The sequence below is a fragment of the Borostomias antarcticus genome (assembly GCF_949987555.1).
Source record: "Borostomias antarcticus genome assembly, contig: scaffold_168, whole genome shotgun sequence".
In the NCBI taxonomy this organism is placed as follows: domain Eukaryota; kingdom Metazoa; phylum Chordata; class Actinopteri; order Stomiiformes; family Stomiidae; genus Borostomias; species Borostomias antarcticus.
The window spans coordinates 1-20,641 of record NW_028176429.1 but is presented as its reverse complement, the minus strand read 5'-3'; the positions used below and the strand labels follow the sequence as shown (position 1 = coordinate 20,641).

General features: G+C 48.7%; 2 protein-coding genes across 2 annotated transcripts; both read left to right on the top strand.

Annotated features, from left to right (window-relative positions):
- The first annotated feature begins 4,371 nt into the window (after nt 1-4,371).
- LOC311328540 (zinc-binding protein A33-like) lies at nt 4,372-11,268 on the top strand. The gene is made up of 6 exons (XM_084462493.1): nt 4,372-4,902; nt 7,410-7,505; nt 7,921-8,151; nt 8,300-8,322; nt 8,418-8,536; nt 10,272-11,268. Exons 1-6 carry the CDS (start codon nt 4,477-4,479, stop codon nt 10,805-10,807), a joined length of 1,431 nt encoding a protein of 476 aa, XP_084318619.1. The 5' UTR covers nt 4,372-4,476; the 3' UTR covers nt 10,808-11,268.
- A 2,594-nt stretch (nt 11,269-13,862) lies between these two features.
- Nucleotides 13,863-19,845, top strand: LOC311328541 (multiple epidermal growth factor-like domains protein 8; the record flags this gene model as incomplete). Its single annotated transcript, XM_084462494.1, has 8 exons — nt 13,863-14,072; nt 14,202-14,382; nt 14,702-14,790; nt 14,995-15,208; nt 15,367-15,550; nt 18,310-18,455; nt 19,430-19,540; nt 19,694-19,845. Coding segments are annotated over 8 exons (1,287 nt in total), but the record flags the coding sequence as incomplete, so codon positions are not given.
- Between the last annotated feature and the right edge of the window lie 796 nt (nt 19,846-20,641).

The window sequence follows — 20,641 nt, the reverse complement described above, 5'->3', positions numbered from 1 at the left end:
CATCTTGTGTGTGTGTGTGTGTGTGTGTGTGTGTGTGTGTGTGTGTGTGTGTGTGTGTGTGTGTGTGTGTGTGTGCGTGTGTGTGTGTGCGTGTGCGTGTGCGCGCCACCTAGTGGGGACAAACTTGATTGCTCAAGAGCCAATTCTCAACGTATGACAGGTCTTGACTGCCCTGTCAGATTTTATACAAGATGACTCCATCTCTCACATTATCAAGATGACTCCATCTCTCACATTATCAAGATGACTCCATCTCTCACATTATCAAGATGACTCCATCCCTCACATTATCAAGATGACTCCATCCCTCACATTATCCTGGGAGACTGGACCTTAAACCAGAGAGATGACTCCATCTCTCACATTATCCTGGGAGACTGGACCTTTTATACAAGATGACTCCATCTCTCACATTATCAAGATGACTCCATCTCTCACATTATCCTGGGAGACTGGACCTTTTATACAAGATGACTCCATCTCTCACATTATCAAGATGACTCCATCCCTCACATTATCAAGATGACTCCATCTCTCACATTATCAAGATGACTCCATCCCTCACATTATCAAGATGACTCCATCTCTCACATTATCAAGATGACTCCATCTCTCACATTATCAAGATGACTCCATCCCTCACATTATCAAGATGACTCCATCTCTCACATTATCAAGATGACTCCATCCCTCACATTATCAAGATGACTCCATCCCTCACATTATCAAGATGACTCCATCTCTCACATTATCAAGATGACTCCATCCCTCACATTATCAAGATGACTCCATCTCTCACATTATCAAGATGACTCCATCCCTCACATTATCAAGATGACTCCATCCCTCACATTATTAAGATGACTCCATCTCTCACATTATCAAGATGACTCCATCTCTCACATTATCAAGATGACTCCATCCCTCACATTATCAAGATGACTCCATCCCTCACATTATCAAGATGACTCCATCCCTCACATTATCAAGATGACTCCATCTCTCACATTATTAAGATGACTCCATCTCTCACATTATCAAGATGACTCCATCTCTCACATTATCAAGATGACTCCATCCCTCACATTATCAAGATGACTCCATCCCTCACATTATCAAGATGACTCCATCTCTCACATTATCCTGGGAGACTGGACCTTTTATACAAGATGACTCCATCCCTCACATTATCAAGATGACTCCATCTCTCACATTATCAAGATGACTCCATCTCTCACATTATCAAGATGACTCCATCTCTCACATTATCAAGATGACTCCATCCCTCACATTATCAAGATGACTCCATCTCTCACATTATCAAGATGACTCCATCCCTCACATTATCAAGATGACTCCATCTCTCACATTATCAAGATGACTCCATCTCTCACATTATCAAGATGACTCCATCCCTCACATTATTAAGATGACTCCATCTCTCACATTATCAAGATGACTCCATCTCTCACATTATCAAGATGACTCCATCCCTCACATTATCAAGATGACTCCATCCCTCACATTATCAAGATGACTCCATCCCTCACATTATCAAGATGACTCCATCTCTCACATTATCAAGATGACTCCATCTCTCACATTATCAAGATGACTCCATCCCTCACATTATCAAGATGACTCCATCTCTCACATTATCAAGATGACTCCATCTCTCACATTATCCTGGGAGACTGGACCTTGTGCCAGAGAGATGACACCAATCATCATGAAGTCGCATCAGTTCCAAGCTGCCATTCACCCTCCTCAAGCTACTCACATAAAGGGCCGATGTCTGGACCAGATATACATTAGATACACCTCTCCAGGTGTACTACTGAAACCATGAACCAGTTTCAATTACACTTCAATTAGACCGTCAGATACTGTAGGTCTGCAGTCCCTTATACTACTGTATGTGTGTAGTGTTGCTTTGTCTGATCAAGTGAACCTCTGCAGCACTGACGTGTATTTATGACAGCTCTGTGATGACACAGGCCCTCACTATAGGGTGATTTGATGTTAAGCCAAACTGTCAGATAGGGGCGTAGTCCCCTGTAGGGGGTGGGTTAGGGTCAGGGGTATTAGGGGTCTCCCACGGTGGGTCTGGGGGTGGGTTAGGGTCAGGGGTAGTAGGGGTCTCCCACGGTGGGTCTAGGGGGTGGGTTAGGGTCAGGGGTAGTAGGGGTCTCCCACGGTGGGTCTAGGGGGTGGGTTAGGGTCAGGGGTAGTAGGGGTCTCCCACGGTGGGTCTGGGTAAGTAGAGGGCTGGGAGACTGGATGGGATTCAACTTTACACACTATGAGTGGGGACTGGGTTTTACTCATTTGAACCAAACATCTGATAGTGTCTACAATCAAACAGTGAGGAGGGGTTCAGTGGGAATGCATGCTAGACGCTGTTATCTCCCTCTCTCCTCCCTTGGGTCTCTCCATGTGCTATTCTATCTCTCAGCCTGTCCCACCTCCACTACTGTGGAAGTCAAGCACGAAATCACAGCTCTATCTGAGAAGGGCCCACAAGACAGTAAGTGAAACCATTGCCTCAAAACAATTCTTGGATCACCTCAATTTCTCACACTGCTCTCATTGGTTACATTTACCAATGTTAGTTTCTTGTGTAGATGACAACGGATTGGCTGAGGAGGACAGGTCCATGTGGAAGGACAGAACACCCAACATTAGGTGATTAATATGCCATCAACTCCACCTTTTATTAACAGACAGTTCTCACACACACACGTACACACAAGTGTTGGTACTAGTAGCCACCATATAAACACACACGTTTCATACGCCATGAACCCCACCTTTTATGAATATACAATTCACAGACACACACACACACAACCAAACACACCTGTGTGGATACTACCCAGCATATGAACACACAAGTCCTGCTTGTATGCAGAACTACTCAGTTGGCATAATATCTTCTCACTTTTTACCCCATTTGTGGTGTCTGGATTCCTAGGACAATGAAGACCTGTCAACACTGCAAACCAATCCTGAAGATTTTGTCCAGATGTAGTCTTCAAAACAACACTGTCTACTGTATATGTATACAGTATAAGTTTTTTTGTTAGTGTATTATTATTTTTTTTTACTTCTATGCACATTGACATGTGCATTACATGCCTCTCTTCTTTACAAAGATGGTCACAACCAGAACCAGTCCTGAGAGCACATGCAAAATAACAACTTATGGCTACTTTTAATGTGTATGTCTGTGTGTTTAATAAAGCATTTAGGAAAATGACAAGTCATGACTTGTGTATTACCTATTCTGTTCAGTACTATGTTTAGAATTGTTCAATCGTGATATTATTACAATTGGGCTTTCAGGTCTGCCAACACTTAGCTTACTTAGCGAAGAACCATTTTACTTACAATTTACTTCTAAGGGCCAATAGTTAACTGTACTTTCATATATTCATATCAATGTAATATCAAGATCATATATATATAGTAAAAGTAGGCCTATTAACACTTAACTATTTACAAACAACATTGCTACCTGCTGACTCAATCAAGAAGATGTCCAGATAAGCCACTGTGTCTTGGTCTAGGCTACTTACTTCATCACCTGAAGGGAAGTGCCAAACAGCAGGTAATGACTTTTGTCCATAAACAGAAGTTGAACCAACTACAGCAAAATAGCTAACGTTACAGGAATCATCAGTGTAACTGCTTTAGCCACTGACCGCTACCATTAATGTTATTGAAGCTGCTGCTAGTTGTTGTGAGCTCATGAGCTAACTGGCTATCCCGCTCTTATTGTGCTGGATTAGCACTGGAAGCATTGGAACCGATGTGTCCAGGCGACAAGACCCATCTTAATGTATCAGACATTATTTCATGTCATTTCAATTCACAGCTATTTCAGTGGCATGACTAGCTTCCATCCTACCAGTCCTGAACAGAAACAAGCCAGCCACGCACATAAGCCAGGCTTGACCTGGCCTGGTTATTATACTGAAGTCAGAAGCTACAGTATGCCCAACAATGACATTGGACACGGTATCATAATAACAAAGTGTAGATTTACATGAATTGCTTAATTTAAATATATTATTTTATGGTTTATTCTATGGTCAATTGAAATACTATTAGGTCTATGCTATAGGCTAATTTAACATTAATACTTTATTGTACTAGACTTTATTATGCAAGACCACACATACTAGGCTAAGTTGGAATAAGCTCCAGCTCCACTAGGGGCAGTCATGACTCAAGTCTGTGTCTCAACATTTCAGGAAGTAGGCAAGGTTGGAAGTAGCCACCAGGAGTTCAACCGTCACTCCTATAACCCGACCAAAGTTTTGCGTACGCGGAAATAAAATACTAGGAGGAACACCGACGCTGCGAATATTACTTAAGATAGTTTATCTGGTAGTTTATCTGGTAGTCTGTCAGCTAATTCAGAAGCCTTTGTTGAAATTGAAAGTGAAAACTTGACGCGCTTCCTGGGGAGACATGGCTGAATGTCCGTGGAATGAAGAGATGTCCGAGGGTCCCTATCTCCTCCAGGAGAACCTCACCTGTCCGGTCTGCAAAGATCTCTTCAGGGAGCCCGTGCTACTCTCCTGCACCCATACTTTCTGTCAAGCATGTCTGGAGCAAAGCTGGCGAGGAATGGCCAACAAGTGTCCCGTGTGCAGGAAGAACTGCGAGGGGGAGCAGCCCATCTCCAACCGGTCTCTCCGGGACGCGTGTGAGTCTTTCCAGAAGGAGAAAGGCTGGCGCGCCCCGACCTGCAGCACCGAGGTCCAGTGTAACCTGCACCGGAGAGAGTTCCAGATGTTCTGTATAAAAGACGAGGAGCCTGTGTGCGTTGAATGCGTGACCCTCCACCCAACACACGAGCTGCTGCCACTCAACAAGGGGGCGCCGTTCTGCAAGGTGAGATTCAGCCCTGTTAGGCCTACAGCACCTCCAGGGCTTCCCCACCTTCCTTCCCCAGAGCCCCCCTAACTTACACTTACCTTCCCAACCTGCCTTCCCCAGAGCCCCCCTAACTTACCTTCCCAACCTTCCTTCCCCAGAGCCCCCCTAACTAACACTTACCTTCCCAACCTGCCTTCCCCAGAGCCCCCCTAACTTACACTTACCTTCCCAACCTTCCTTCCCCAGAGCCCCCCTAACTTACACTTACCTTCCCAACCTTCCTTCCCCAGAGCCCCCCTAACTTACACTTACCTTCCCAACCTGCCTTCCCCAGAGCCCCCCTAACTTACACTTACCTTCCCAACCTTCCTTCCCCAGAGCCCCCCTAACTTGCACTTACCTTCCCAACCTTCCTTCCCCAGAGCCCCCCTAACTTACACTTACCTTCCCAACCTTCCTTCCCCAGAGCCCCCCTAACTTACACTTACCTTCCCAACCTTCCTTCCCCAGAGCCCCCCTAACTTACACTTACCTTCCCAACCTGCCTTCCCCAGAGCCCCCCTAACTTACACTTACCTTCCCAACCTTCCTTCCCCAGAGCCCCCCTAACTTACACTTACCTTCCCAACCTTCCTTCCCCAGAGCCCCCCTAACTTACACTTACCTTCCCAACCTTCCTTCCCCAGAGCCCCCCTAACTTGCACTTACCTTCCCAACCTTCCTTCCCCAGAGCCCCCCTAACTTACACTTACCTTCCCAACCTTCCTTCCCCAGAGCCCCCCTAACTTACACTTACCTTCCCAACCTGCCTTCCCCAGAGCCCCCCTAACTTACACTTGAGGGATTTTGCACCCCCCCCCCCCCCCAAAAAAACAACAACCCATGGCCCAGTCCCAATGACCCCCCCTAAACCCTCAAGCCCTGAGCCCTCACAGACTTATTGACGTCCCCTGGTAACGTGGTTGAGTGTGAGAGGCTGCAAGGGCTCGAATTGGTATAAAAAAGAATGGGACAGCACTTGCGACATTACATTGACGTGAAAACATATTTCTTACTATTGTGGGTGTGGGGCTTTTTATCAAATTTTCAATTTTGCATGTTTTTCTTGTAGGCCTTTATGTAAATTAATTTTGGGCTGAGTCAAATCCCCTTTACATTATCCGAACTCTGTTACCCTCAAAACACCCTCAAAAAATGTTGAAATCATTTTATTTTGTGGTCATATGCGAACTACATTACTGCCTGTGATTCTTGTTTGTGATGAATCCAAAAGTATTTACTTAAGAATGATAATACACATTCCTGCACCTCACAACTCTTTCCATATTCATGTTGGAAATCTCAATTCAAAGAACACTGCACCGAAATGTGTGATTAATGTCATACTGCTTTTAACTGGGAAATCATATGATTTAGAGCAACAGAAATCGATGTAATTTATAACCATAGCCTACATATTTTTACCCAAATCACATACAAACCCATGGGGTTAATAACCCATACTTAAAAATAATGAAACCAAAATAATTATAAGGCTACTTGTGCAGATAAGCAAGTCCAGCTGAAAACATGAAAATGTTTTGTTTTGTAACGTGAACATTAGGGTTGGTTGATCTGTCCGTGCTTGTTTATTGGCTGTTCTTCAGGTGACCCCGTGTTTCACGTCACAATGATATGAACTGTGGGTAATTCCCTTAGGCGAGGTCTGCAGAAGTGCAGCTTACGGTAAGGGGGCATAAAGGGCTCAAAATGTCTGCCAGAGATCCCTCATGCACTTGCCGATTTGACATTGGGACACCCCTTAACCCTCGCGGGAGCGCGCCCTTAAGTCTGTGAGTCTGCAAGGGTGGACATTGGGACTGGGCCCATGAAGCGCTTCGCCAGTGTAGCAGTAGTCTCGCATAGCCAGACCTGTCTCCACACTTCGTTTACGATGTGCCAGCGCCGGAGACAGGTCTGGCTGGACATATTACCATTCTGCAATAGCCGGGGAAAAACGCAGTATTTCTTTAAACCAATCACAGTCGTCTTGGGCGGAGCCAGCCCCGGACACAGCGACGGTGCTCTTGCAAAATAGTCTGGATCGAATCTGATTGGTGCCGAGAGAATCTCTCGGCCCGAATCAGATTAATTTGCGTCGCCAGTCTCGCCACTGATTGGGCAGTGTGACAACGAATGACAAGGTTTATTGCCAAAACCTACATCCGTTGAGTCAGACTAGTGTAGCAGTAATACTAATGCTGACACTATCCATAGTCTCTGATTAATTTGTCAAATTTATATGGTATTGTAGTGCCGTAAATACAAAGCTTTTTGACCCTTCATCAGATATGATGTCATGTGTTTTGTTAAAATTGCTGAGTGACATGATTTTGTCTAGCTAAATATTTGTCTCGCTAATATTAAGGCCTCAAGGGCGGCCTGGACCCCCGGTTGGGAAACCCTGTCCTAAGCTGGGGTGGAGGCCATGTACTAGAACCTACCACCAGACTGACAATTGTTAAATGTGTGTTCCATTGCAGGCGGAACTGGGCCTCAAAGTCACCATTTTGGAGGAGAAAGTGGAACATTACAAAAAGATTAAAAACAGGTTTTCCAACACAGTTGAATTCATCAAGGTAATGTCGCTGACAACACTACCTGTCTGGCAGGTGTCCATTCTCATTGTGTCCTAATGTGATCCTACATAACAGCTGACACAACATACTTCCTCACATTCAGCATTAGCCTGTTACAAATGTACAGCAACCATCCTGTTCGGCAGGTTACACCGAAGGCAGATGGAATCTGTGTGGGCAGCATTTCATTCCATTTGGAATCAAAAATATTACACCGCAGGAAGTTCAGTTACTGTTTATGAGGGTGTCTAATGAAACCATCACTACATGTCCCACCACACACTTACAAATGATTGGGATTTGTTCCTGCTCGGGTCCCATAATCGTAAGGGTTAGGGGCGTGTGGTATCAATGTGTGATCGTGTAGCCGAGCAGATCGTCACTGCGGTTGTCTGTGGCTGTGGTGTTTCCCCAGAGCCAGGCCCACCAGGCGGAGAAGCAGATCAAGGCGGAGTTTGAAAGGCTCCACCAGATTCTGTGTGCGGAGGAGGCGGCCAGGCTGAAAGCCCTGTCGGATGAGGAAGAGGAGAAGCAGGACAGGGTGAGGGAGATGATCAGCAGGCTGACCAAGGACATCTCCATGCTGTCTGAGCTGATCCAGACCGTCAAGAGGGAGATGGGGGGCGAGGATCTCACTTTTCTCAAGGTAACAGCGGCGCCCTCTAGTGAGCAGGAACTGTTTGAAGGATTTTGATGGTTCATTTCCAGATCAGACATGCTCATTGTCTTTCTGTCAATATTGTGTTGTTTCCACACTGAACTGATTATCTAGCCTTTTTTTTTATTTTTTACAGAGCTTCCAGTCATTGAAGAGAAGGTGAGTCCTGTTTTAAATCGTCTCTCGTAGGTAACGTTACAATATCTCACAGATAAATCCTCATGACCATCTTCCATGTTGGCATGTTTCCGTAGAGCCCAGTGGACGACTCCAGACCCGGAGAATCCCGCTCACATGCTGCTGGACATGGGCCAGCACGTTGGCTCCTTGGGCTTTAACATCTGGAAGAACATGCAGACACACGTCATAAGCTGTGAGTGCAATCCATGGTTAGGGTTAGGCTCAGGCACGACGAGGGCCCTGTGTGTACTGAGTACTTCCATGCAGTAGAAGAAATGGAATGGGAATGGATGGCTTCTTAGAGAGTTGGAAATCATTGTTTTGATTGTATGACCATTCACTCTCTCTCTCTCTCTCTCAATTCAATTCAATTCAATTCAAAGGGCTTTATGGGCATGGAAAACATATGATTACATTGCCAAAGCAAACATCACAAAAAGTCACAAAATGTTCAGCTAGACTAGCTAGCTAGTATGTTCATGTTTTGAGTAAGTAAGTGATATATTTAGGAAGTCTATTTAAATGGTAACTTTTAAGTGTGTATGTACAGGGTGTATATGTCCAGGGTGTATATGTCCAGGGTGTATATGTCCAGGGTGTATATGTACACGGTGTATATGTCCAGGGTGTATATGTACAGGGTGTATATGTACAGGGTGTATATGTCCAGGGTGTGTATGTACAGGGTGTGTATGTACAGGGTGTATATGTACAGGGTGTATATGTCCAGGGTGTATATGTCCAGGGTGTATATGTACAGGGTGTATATGTACAGGGTGTATATGTCCAGGGTGTATATGTCCAGGGTGTATATGTACAGGGTGTATATGTACAGGGTGTATATGTCCAGTGATCAGTGTCGTGTTCAGGGATACTGATCCACAGTCTTTACGGTGGTCGTGTTCCATTGGACGTCCTTTTCCTGTCACAACTGCTCACACATCTTGCTGCTGTGTTTCCAAATTGCTGTATTTGCCCCAGTAGATATGGAAGTGTTTTTCTCATTAGAACACGCAGAATTCTGCATGCAGAGCGTTTGCCCCATTTTGTAAAATCTTGGTTGGCAAGTGAACCACAGACCTCACAACCGTAAAGGGAAATGGGTTCTATAACAGAGTCTAGTACTTTCAGCCAGATTAAGATTGGGATGTCCAACTTGATGTTCCTTTCAGCCAGATTAAGATTGGGATGTCCAACTTGATGTTCCTTTCAGCCAGATTAAGATTGGGATGTCCAACTTGATGTTCCTTTCAGACAGATTAAGATTGGGATGTTCAACTTGATGTTCTTTTGAAGGCATAGAAAGCCCTTCTAGATTTGTGTCTCAGGTCGTTCACAGCCTTGTTGAAGTTCCTTATGGTGTTGATGTTTCGGCTGAGGTAGGTCTAGTTTTGTGTGTGTTTAAGGGAGATCGTAACTAGAAAGAATTTCGATTTGTTGTGCTGGAGGCTGGGTCTTTTTTGGAATATCATAAGCTTCGTCTTGGTAAGATTCACTGTGAATGCCCAGGACTGGGAGAATTTGTGCAGAAGATCAAGGTGCTGTTGCATCCCTTCTTTGGTTCGTGATAGCAGCACCAGGTTGTCTGCAAACAGTAGGTATTTGACTTCTGTGTCTACTAGGGGGATGCCCGGTGCTCTAGACCGTACCAATTGCTTTGCCAATTCATTGATGTATGTGTTGATGAGGGTCGGACTCAAGCTGCATCCCTGTCTGACCGCCCGGCGTTGGTGAAAGTCTGTTTTTTGCCAATCTTAACAGCACACTAGTTGTTTGTATACATAGAGTTGATGATGTCGTTTTACCTCCAACACCACTTTCCAATAGTTTGTACAGCAGACCCTTGTGCCAAATTGAATCAATTTTTTAAGCATCTCTCACTCTCTCACACACACGCACATTCTCACTCTCTCCCCCCTCTCTTGCAGTCCCTGTGGTGATGGACCCTAACACGGCCTCCCCCTGGCTGTCCATGTCCCCAGACCTGGCCAGTATACGGGACAGCCCGGAGCGCCAGTCCATGCCCGACAATCCCGAGCGCTTCGACCCCTGCGTCTTCGTCTTGGGCGCCCAGGGCTTCACCTCCGGCAAGCACCGCTGGGAGGTCCATGTCGCGGACAACCCCAAGTGGATCCTGGGGGTGTGTAATGAGTCTGTGGCCCGTAAGAGAAAGTTCACAGTGTCCACAGAGCGAGGGGTGTGGACCATCGCGCTGAGCAAAGGGGTGTACAACGCCCTGACCCCCAAGCGCACGGTGCTGGCTGTGGAGCGACGCCCGGAGAAGATCCGGATCAAGGTGAACATGGATAAAGGCGAGGTGTCATTTTGGGATGCGGTGTCAGGAAAGCACCTGTGTACTTACACACACAAGTTCAAAGAGAGGCTGTACCCCCTGTTTGGGCCTGGGCTGCACAGCACCCCAATGACTGTGCTCCCTGCCAAGGTGGCTATTCATACCTCATGAGGGAGCTGTTTGTAGGATGACCGTTTTCAACAATTCACAGTACAGGCTTTTAACGTTTCGAATGATGTATACCTTTTGTTTAATGACAATCGTTAAAGAATTCATGCCATCACCTTGATTTTTTTCTCTCCATTTATCACTTGAGGGGTCTTCAGACACTTAATCACAGTGTTGTTTTATAGTGTCTTCATAAGAGCTCAGCATTTTTAACAAGGGACTAGGAAAAAGGGAGTAGTGATAGGGATACTTTGAAATTATTTTATGATTTGATTTTTTTCTTAAGTTTAGAATCAAACTGGTAATCCCTGTAAAAAAAAACAAAAAACAATGATCACTAATATGCTCTTGGTGTCTTGGTTTTGGTGTCTTGGTTTAGAATGCGTGATATTAGTTATTATTATATCATTGTGTAAATTCCCTTCCCGCAAATGTATGTCTATATAAAAGTACCCAAATCATCACTGGGGATGTATTCTTAGCTGTGTTGACCCATGGGTTGATGGGTTGTAAGGACAGAATAATCAAATGTATGCCAAACTAATGATGATGTTAATCTGATTTGATACTACATTAAAGGAAACACAGATTAAATCTACGGTTACAGTTGTCACTGTGAGTGTTGTTGATATTAATCAGTAGACAGTATACTACTACCAAGGACGAGATTCTCCTTTTAACTTATTGGTGGCACGACCGTCCCTCGCCTCTGGAGGGCAATGCTGAGATGTAAGGGAGCGACTGCAGGTCAGGCTTTTGTTTTGGTAACCACTGCTTTATCACAGCCACCAAAATATACAGCAAACTCATCTCCATCTGGGCCTGATCGATATTTAGCTTCTCTGCATTGCAACACCACCCCATAATGCTATGGATGGATGGATAACACACACTTGGCTCAGTCAGACTAACTCTCTGTACCATATTCACTGAGGTGTTCATTTACTGACTGTATTATTTGCATCTGGAGGAAAACGGGCTCTATCCCAGCCAAGCAGCCCTGAACCAGAGTGGACGAGCCCTTGGGTGGTCGGTCGGTCCAGTGATCTCCTACCCCAGCCGCCCTGCTCCTCGTTGGGCTTAAATGGAGTTAACCATCTAACTACTTAAAATGTAAAATGTCAACGGAAACGAAGAGAGGGGAACTGGTGAGAAAATGCTCTTTCTAACGGTAGCTAGCTATAACAGCATTGCCTAGCTAGCGTAGCCATGGTCACATAACGTTAATCAAGACCATTCAAAACCAGTATGATTAATTAGCTCGCTATGCCAAGTGAGCTATATTCATCTGATATGTTTGCTAGCTGAAGCCAACTTTAGCGATGCAAAATAAACTAGCGAGCTAGCTCACGTTTGTTGTGGCTGTTTATTTCCCACCAGTGATAGCTAGCGTGAGCTAGCGTGCTAACCTTAGCGAACCAGGCTAGTTAGGGTGCGTTCGTTTATAACTGGGAGGTGCAAATTGCGACTTGCTACTAGGAATGATTAAATAAAACACTGCATGAACTCGCACTTCCTCGTCGCAAATTCGGATATGTTTCTCAGCCCCCAGTTGCTCGAATGCACTAGATATAACTAGGTAACTGTGATATAATGGTATATAGATATAACTAGGTAACTGTGATATAATGGTATATAGATATAACTAGGTAACTGTGATATAATGGTATATAGATATAACTAGGTAACTGTGATATAATGGTATATAGATATAACTAGGTAACTGTGATATAATGGTATATAGATATAACTAGGTAACTGTGATATAATGGTATATAGATATAACTAGGTAACTGTGATATAATGGTATATAGATATAACTAGGTAACTGTGATATAATGGTATATAGATATAACTAGGTAACTGTGATATAATGGTATATAGATATAACTAGGTAACTGTGATATAATGGTATATAGCTGGAATGCACACAGGTCGGAGGTAGGTATTTTCCCACTTGCGACTTGCCACCTCCGACCAAAAACGAATGCACCATAACATCGGTAGTCAAACGGTTGTGCAAACAGTCAGCTATCTGCCTTCGCGTTATCTGACTCAATGAGCATTAGTACAACCTAGTTCACTAACTAGCAAGCTAACGTTAGAAACATCTGGTAAACCTAGCCACCTCACACACAGCAGCTTTCCTCTCTGTACAATTGAGGTTGGCTAGACTAGCTAGCTAGTATTTTCTTGGCACAATCTGGTGAAATTATAGCTAGGGGGAAATATTCTCGTGAGATGGACTGGTGTTTTTGTAGATTTGAGTGATTGGTGTGTCTGCACACTGAGGTACTGCACTGCCATTTAAAACTCATTTTTTTATAACAGATTCCCGGCCAGTGATTGAGGTATTGACTTCAACTACTCCATCTTCACCTCGCCACCCCCTCTCTCTCCATCCTGGTTCAGGTGAGGGAGAGGATGGCCTCCCAGCTCCCTGTCCCCCTGCTGCTGCTTCTTCTGCTTCCTGTATGCTGGGCAGGGGACTGTAAGGGCCACAGGCAGGAGCTGAGGGGACCTCCAGGATATGTCACCGATGGACCGGGGAACTACTCTGTGAATGGGAACTGCGAGTGGCTCATCAAAGGTGAGATGAAGAGGCACATCGAGTAGAACCCTGACCGTGGGAGTGTCTCTGACATGGGATCACATTTGTGTTGCTGCAAAAAGTAGTTTAACATTTTGAATCGCCCCCCCCTCTGTTTGTTCTCTCCAAGCTCCCAGCAGCAATTATCGTATCGTCCTCAACTTCACCTTCATGGAGACAGAATGCACCTATGATTACCTGTTTGCCTACGATGGAGACTCTTACCAGAGCCCCCTACTGGCCAGCCTGAGTGGCACCACACTGCCTCAACCCATAGAAGCCAAGTCTGGCAAGGTAACGAAGGGACCCATGTTCAACTTTGCACCCCAGGAGACATCTTTTTGCATGAATTCATTGTCCAATCGAAGTGTCACTGTCAGGGCGGGATCTCAATACAATGTCAAATCGAATATCTACTCTACGCGAATCCTCCTCGCTGTATCTATCTTTACCTTCCTCTTTTCCCAGATGCTGCTCCACCTCTTCAGCGATGCCAACTACAACCTCCTGGGCTTCAATGCCACCTACACGTTCTCTGTGTGTCCTGGAGCCTGCGGGGGTCACGGGCGCTGTGACGTGGTCTCTTCCCAGTGCCAGTGCCACCTGGGCTGGGGAGGAGTGGACTGCACCTCCCCTCTGTGCCCCCAGGCCTGTGACCTGCATGGCCTCTGTGACAAGGTGAGCGGAGGAGGTGCGGATGCAGAACTGGGTCAAAGAGAATCTGATACCCACTTGCCTCTGTCTTACACTCTGCTCCATCCTATCTCTCCATCCCTCCCTCCCTCTCTCTTTCTGCCTCCTGCTCAGAGAGGAGAGCGTTGTCTCTGCAACTCGGGCTTCCTGGGTCAGAGCTGCCAGCTTGGTCTCCGTGACGACAGCGGGGCGGGGCAGTGGTGGGAGGTGAGCAGCGGAGACGACTACATGCCAGCCAGGACGGGCTCTGCTGGGGTCTACCTGTCCTCCACTGGGGCCATGTACCTGTTCGGAGGTCAGGATGCTAGGCTTGCTTCATTCATTCATTCATTCATTCATTCATTCATTCATTCATTCATTCACTCACTCACTCACTCACTCACTCACTCACTCACTCACTCACTCACTCACTCACTCACTCACTCACTCACTCACTCATCTCTCTTCATTATTGCAGTCACCCATTCAGATGTATTCATTCATCCCATTCATCCATTCCATTCATTTCATAATAATACATGTCCATTCAAGGAGATAATAATACCTGTCATTTACCAATCTAGTTATGTTGTTTGCTTTTTCTGCTCTGTGCTAACTTGTGCTTGATGTGTCAGGGTTTGATTTGAACAGAGCGCTGGGAGACCTGGTCAAATACAACTTCAGCTCCAACCAATGGGAGGACAGGTTCTACGGACACTCCCCAGTAAGTGCCTGTCCACACCAAATATGTCTTTATGAACAAGCGATATGAAGCTTTACTGTGTCTCATTCAAGCTTCCTTATATTAAGTTCTAATATTAATACAATATTCTTATATTATATTATTCCCTTTTTTACTGTGACCTTCAAATGGACTGAAACAGATTTTTGCTTTGTTCTCAACCTCATCCTGTTTCCCCCCCCCCAGGCCGCCCGCCACTCCCACACAGCGGTGGAGTGGAAGGGTAACATGGTCATCTTCGGAGGAGAGCTGGCTAGCGGCGCTCTGGCCAGTGACGTCTGGATGTACCGCCCACTCCAGGATGACTGGCAGCAGCTCGGCCTGTCAGATTCACCGGGGGCGCCGCGACTGGCCAACCACGCGACAGCTGTAGTGGACAATTACCTCTATGTGTTCGGAGGTAGAATACGCCACCCGATTGGTTGTATGATCCCTAGGATCTCACGACACGGTGCAAACTGATATCTTTCTGGGGGGGAGAACCAGTCTGTCACAACAGATGTATGAACGACATGTTTGTTCCATGAAGCCTCTATTGCTCTGTCCTCCCCCCTCCAGGGCGTACCGAGGAGGACATGTTCTCGTCCTCCCTGTACCGGTTCAGTCTGCGGGGGTCCGGACTGTGGGAAGCGGTGCAGCCGACCGGGGGGAAGCCCCCCGCCACCGCCGGACACTCCATGGTGTTCCACGGCCCCTCCAGGACCCTGCTGGTCTACGGGGGCCACAGGCTGACCACGGCCAGGTACACACGCGCTCACACACACACACGCGCTCACACACACGAGCTCACACACACACACGCTCACACACACGCGCTCACACACACACACACGCTCACACACACGCGCTCACACACAGGCACGCACACACACACATGCGCTCACACACAGGCACGCACACACACACGCGCTCACACACAGGCACGCGCTCACACACGCGCTCACACACACACGCTCACACACACGCGCTCACACACACGCGCTCACACACGCTCACACACACGCGCTCACACACGCTCACACACACGCGCTCACACACAGGCACGCACACACGCACACTCACACACACGCACGCACACACGCTCACACACAGGCACGCACACACACGCGCTCACACAGACACACACTCACACACACGCGCTCACACACAGGCACGCACACACACGCGCTCACACACACGCTCATACGCACGCTCACACGCACACACACACACGCACACACACACGCTCATACGCACGCTCACACGCACACACACACGCTCACACACACGCGCTCACACACAGGCACGCTCACACACGCGTTCACACACGCTCACACACACGCGCTCAAACACAGGCACGCACACACACGCACTCACACACACGCTCATACGCACACTCACACGCACACACACACGCTCACACACGCGTTCACACACAGGCACGCTCACACACGCTCACACACGCGTTCACACACAGGCACGCTCACACACGCTCACACACACGCGCTCACACACAGGCACGCTCACACACACACGCTCACACACACGCTCACACACGCACACACACACGCGCTCACACACAGGCACGCACACACACAGGCACGCTCACACACAGGCACGCTCACACACAGGCACGCACACACACGCGCTCACACACAGGCACGCACACACACAGGCACGCTCACACACAGGCACGCACACACACAGGCACGCTCACACACAGGCACGCACACACACGCGCTCACACACAGGCTCACACGCGCTCGCACACAAGCACGCGCACACACACACGCTCACACGCACTCACACACAGGCACGCACACACGCACACGCTCACACACGGACACACAGGCAGGCACACACACACGCTCACACGCGCGCTCACACGCGCTCACGCACACGCTCACACACACGCTCACACACGCACGCACACACACGCGCTCACACACGCGCTCACACACGCGCTCACACACACGCGCTCACATACACGCGCTCACACACGCGCTCACATACACGCGCTCACACACAAACTCACACACACACGCTCACACACGCACCGTCACTGGAGACGAGTCGGACGTTTCTCACACAGTGTTTGAGCGCGGATGTGAGTGAGCTTGTGTGTATAAACCTACGTTTGCTGCGCATCAGTGTCTGTACCCGTACGTATGAAGGTGTCAGAGGGGGAGTGCAATTTATTGGGTCCTGGCTCCTCAACCTTGTAGTTGTGACATAATAGCAACACAAGATAGAATACAGCATAATAGTAATAAAAACAATGGCTACAATGGTAATAGGGCTAGGGTTAGGGACTAATAGTTATAAAAACAATAGCTGCAACCAGGGCTTAAAATTAACACCTGCCACCGGCCAAAATTTCCAATTGGCGGCTAGATTTCGGAAGGCTATCTGAAAAAAAGATATACTTGGCTGGTAGATTTTTTCATCTACAGTCCCCTTGGCAGGTGACTCACCGTGAGCCAAAAAGTAATTTTTCACCCCTGGCTACAATAGCTAATTTAAAACGGTGCAATACGGCATAATAGGAGGCTATAGTGAGCGAGCGTAATGAGCGTCGTTGTGTGTGGGTGTGTGTTAGTGACCATTGTTCAGGAGTCTGGTTGCCTGATGGAAACAGCTGTCCCTGGGCCTACAGGTCTGGGCCTGGAGGCTGCATGACCGCTAGCGAGACGGCAGCAGCTGAAACAGGCCGTGGTTTGGGTGGCTGGGGTCTATGATGAGCTTTGCCGGCACTCCGGCGTTTGTATAGCTCCTCGATGGGGAGGAGCACAGACCCACTGATGTGCTGGGCAGACAGCGCTGCCCTCGGCACTTTGCGCTTGAGGGCAGAGCAGTAAGTTCCCATAGTGCACCGTGATGCTCCCAGTCAGGGACCAGCTCAGCGGTGCCTCTGTAGAAGGCCCGTAGGATCTAGGATCTCTTCAGCCGTCTGAGGTGGAAGAGGCGTTGTTGTGCCTTTCTCACCACATGGCCGGCGTGCAGATCCCAGGTCAGGTCCTCGATGACATGGACACTTCAGTGACTGACATGGACACCTCAGGGACATGGACACCTCAGGGACTGACATGGACACCTCAGGGACATGGACACCTCAGTGACATGGACACCTCAGGGACTGACATGGACACCTCAGGGACTGACATGGACACCTCAGGGACTGACATGGACACCTCAGGGACATGGACACCTCAGGGACTGACATGGACACCTCAGGGACTGACATGGACACCTCAGGGACATGGACACCTCAGGGACTGACATGGACACCTCAGGGACATGGACACCTCAGGGACATGGACACCTCAGGGACATGGACACCTCAGGGACTGACATGGACACCTCAGGGACATGGACACCTCAGGGACTGACATGGACACCTCAGGGACATGGACACCTCAGGGACTGACATGGACACCTCAGGGACTGACATGGACACCTCAGGGACTGCTGCGTTGTGGTTTGTGAATGTATCTGGTTCTGTCCCGCCCGTCTTGCCCTCAGGTTCAGCATGAGAGTGAACTCCACAGACGCGTTCCACGTCGACCGGCGGTTCTGGACCTCGTTCCGCTCCCGGTTCCCCGCCACGGGACCCAGAGAGAGAGCCTTCCACTCCGCCACGGTCATCGGCAACTACATGGTGGTCTATGGTGAGGGGACGAGGTCCTGACGGCGCAGCGTCCGATTGGACGAGGGGGCCTCGGAATCTGAGTGTTGTTCAGCCCATTCACCTTATTCACCTGGCAGCCATATTGGTCAGTCTGACGTAATGAGGGGTGCGGATGCGGAAGTGCCCGTTGACTTCAGTGTTAAAAGTTCGCTGTAAAAACACCACTTCAAGAACCGAAATAGTCAAAATAACAGAACTGAATACACTATCGGGGTTACAAACTCATCATTACTAGACTCTGATTTTCACTGCCGTTGTTTTTGCGTTTGGAAATACATGGGAGTGAATGCAGCTGACGGCTAACTATGGCTCATTCACCTCCATGTATTTCCAAACGCGAAAACAACGGCAGTGAAAAACAGAGTCTGGTAATGATGAGTTTGTAACCCTGATAGTGTATTCAGTCTGTTATTTTGACTATTTCGGTTCTTGAAGTGGTGTTTTTACAGCGAACATTTAGTCAACGGGCACTTCCGCATCCGCACCCCAGACTGACCAATATGGCTGCCAGGTGAATAAGGCGAATTAACGCTCTGCCCCCTCTCTCTACCTTCTCTCCCTCCGTCTCTTTCTCTCCCTTTCTTTCACTCTCCCTCTCTTTCACCGTCTCTCTCTCTCTCACCGTCTCTCTCTCACCGTCTCTCCCTCTCTCTCACCGTCTCTCTCTCTCTCACCGTCTCTCTCTCTCACCATCTCCCTCTCTTTCACCGTCTCTCTCTCTTTCAATGTCTCTCTCTCTGTCTTTCACTCTCTTTCTCCGTCTCGCTATCTTCTCTCCCTCTGTCTTATTCTCTCTCATTCACTCTTCCCTCTTCCCCCTCCCTTTCTCTCTCTCTCTCTCTCTCTCTCTCTCTCTCTCTCTCTCTCTCTCTCTCTCTCACTGTCTCCCTCTCTCTCCTTCATTCTTTCCTTCTCCCTCTCTCTCCACGCGTTCTCTCTCTCTCTCTCTCTAAGGAGGGAATGTCCATATCCATTACCTGGAGGAGAAGTGCTACGAAGAGGACATCTTCTTCTACCACCTGGGCTGTCACCAGTGGGTGTCTGCCGGAGAGAGCCTCGTACACAGTGAGTCTCTCTCTCTCTCTCTCTCTCTCTCTCTCTCTCTCTCTAACTCGTTAATGCACACAATCCCTCGCTTGCTTTTAGCCACATGCACATGCCACGCACATGCACTCTTAGATCTTCATGTATATTTGTTGAATCCCTCTCTCTTTTCAGGGGGAGAGGCCGTGCGAGGACGTTACTCCCATGTTGCTGCGGTGATGGAGGGGAGAGTGCTGCTGGTTGCCGGGGGTTACAGCGGCGTCGCCCGTAGAGACCTGGTGGCTTACAAAGTTCCTCTGTTCGTCAGCAGCGACCCAGGAGACCGGGTGAGAGAGGGAGTCTGGGGGGGAGACGGGGTGAGAGAGGGAGTCTGGGGGGGAGACGGGGTGAGAGAGGGAGTCTGGGGGGGAGACGGGGTGAGAGAGGGAGGGAGACAGGGTGAGAGAGGGAGTCTGGGGGGGGAGACGGGGTGAGAGAGGGAGGGAGACAGGGTGAGAGAGGGAGTCTGGGGGGGAGACAGGGTGAGAGAGGGAGGGAGACGGGGTGAGAGAGGGAGTCTGGGGGGGAGACGGGGTGAGAGAGGGAGTCTGGGGGGGAGACGGGGTGAGAGAGGGAGGGAGACGGGGTGAGAGAGGGAGTCTGGGGGGAGACGGGGTGAGAGAGGGAGTCTGGGGGGGAGATGGGGTGAGAGAGGGAGTCTGGGGGGAGACGGGGTGAGAGAGGGAGTCTGGGGGGGAGACGGGGTGAGAGAGGGAGGGAGACAGGGTGAGAGAGGGAGTCTGGGGGGGAGACGGGGTGAGAGAGGGAGGGAGACGGGGTGAGAGAGGGAGTCTGGGGGGGAGACGGGGTGAGAGAGGGGGGGAGACGGGGTGAGAGAGGGAGTCTGGGGGGGAGACGGGGTGAGAGAGGGGGGGAGACGGGGTGAGAGAGGGAGGGAGACGGGGTGAGAGAGGGAGTCTGGGGGGGAGACGGGGTGAGAGAGGGAGTCTGGGGGGGAGACGGGGTGAGAGAGGGAGTCTGGGGGGGAGACAGGGTGAGAGAGGGAGTCTGGGGGGGAGACAGGGTGAGAGAGGGAGGGAGACGGGGGGAGAGGGGTGAGAGAGGGAGTCTGGGGGGGGAGAC

Excerpts from the sequence above, each read along its gene's own strand:
- LOC311328540 (XM_084462493.1), top strand. The coding sequence starts at position 4,477 with ATGGCTGAATGTCCGTGGAATGAAGAGATGTCCGAGGGTCCCTATCTC. Across the intron at positions 4,903-7,409 it reads AGGGGGCGCCGTTCTGCAAG|GCGGAACTGGGCCTCAAAGT; the intron begins GTGAGATTCAGC and ends GTTCCATTGCAG. Across the intron at positions 7,506-7,920 it reads ACACAGTTGAATTCATCAAG|AGCCAGGCCCACCAGGCGGA; the intron begins GTAATGTCGCTG and ends GTGTTTCCCCAG.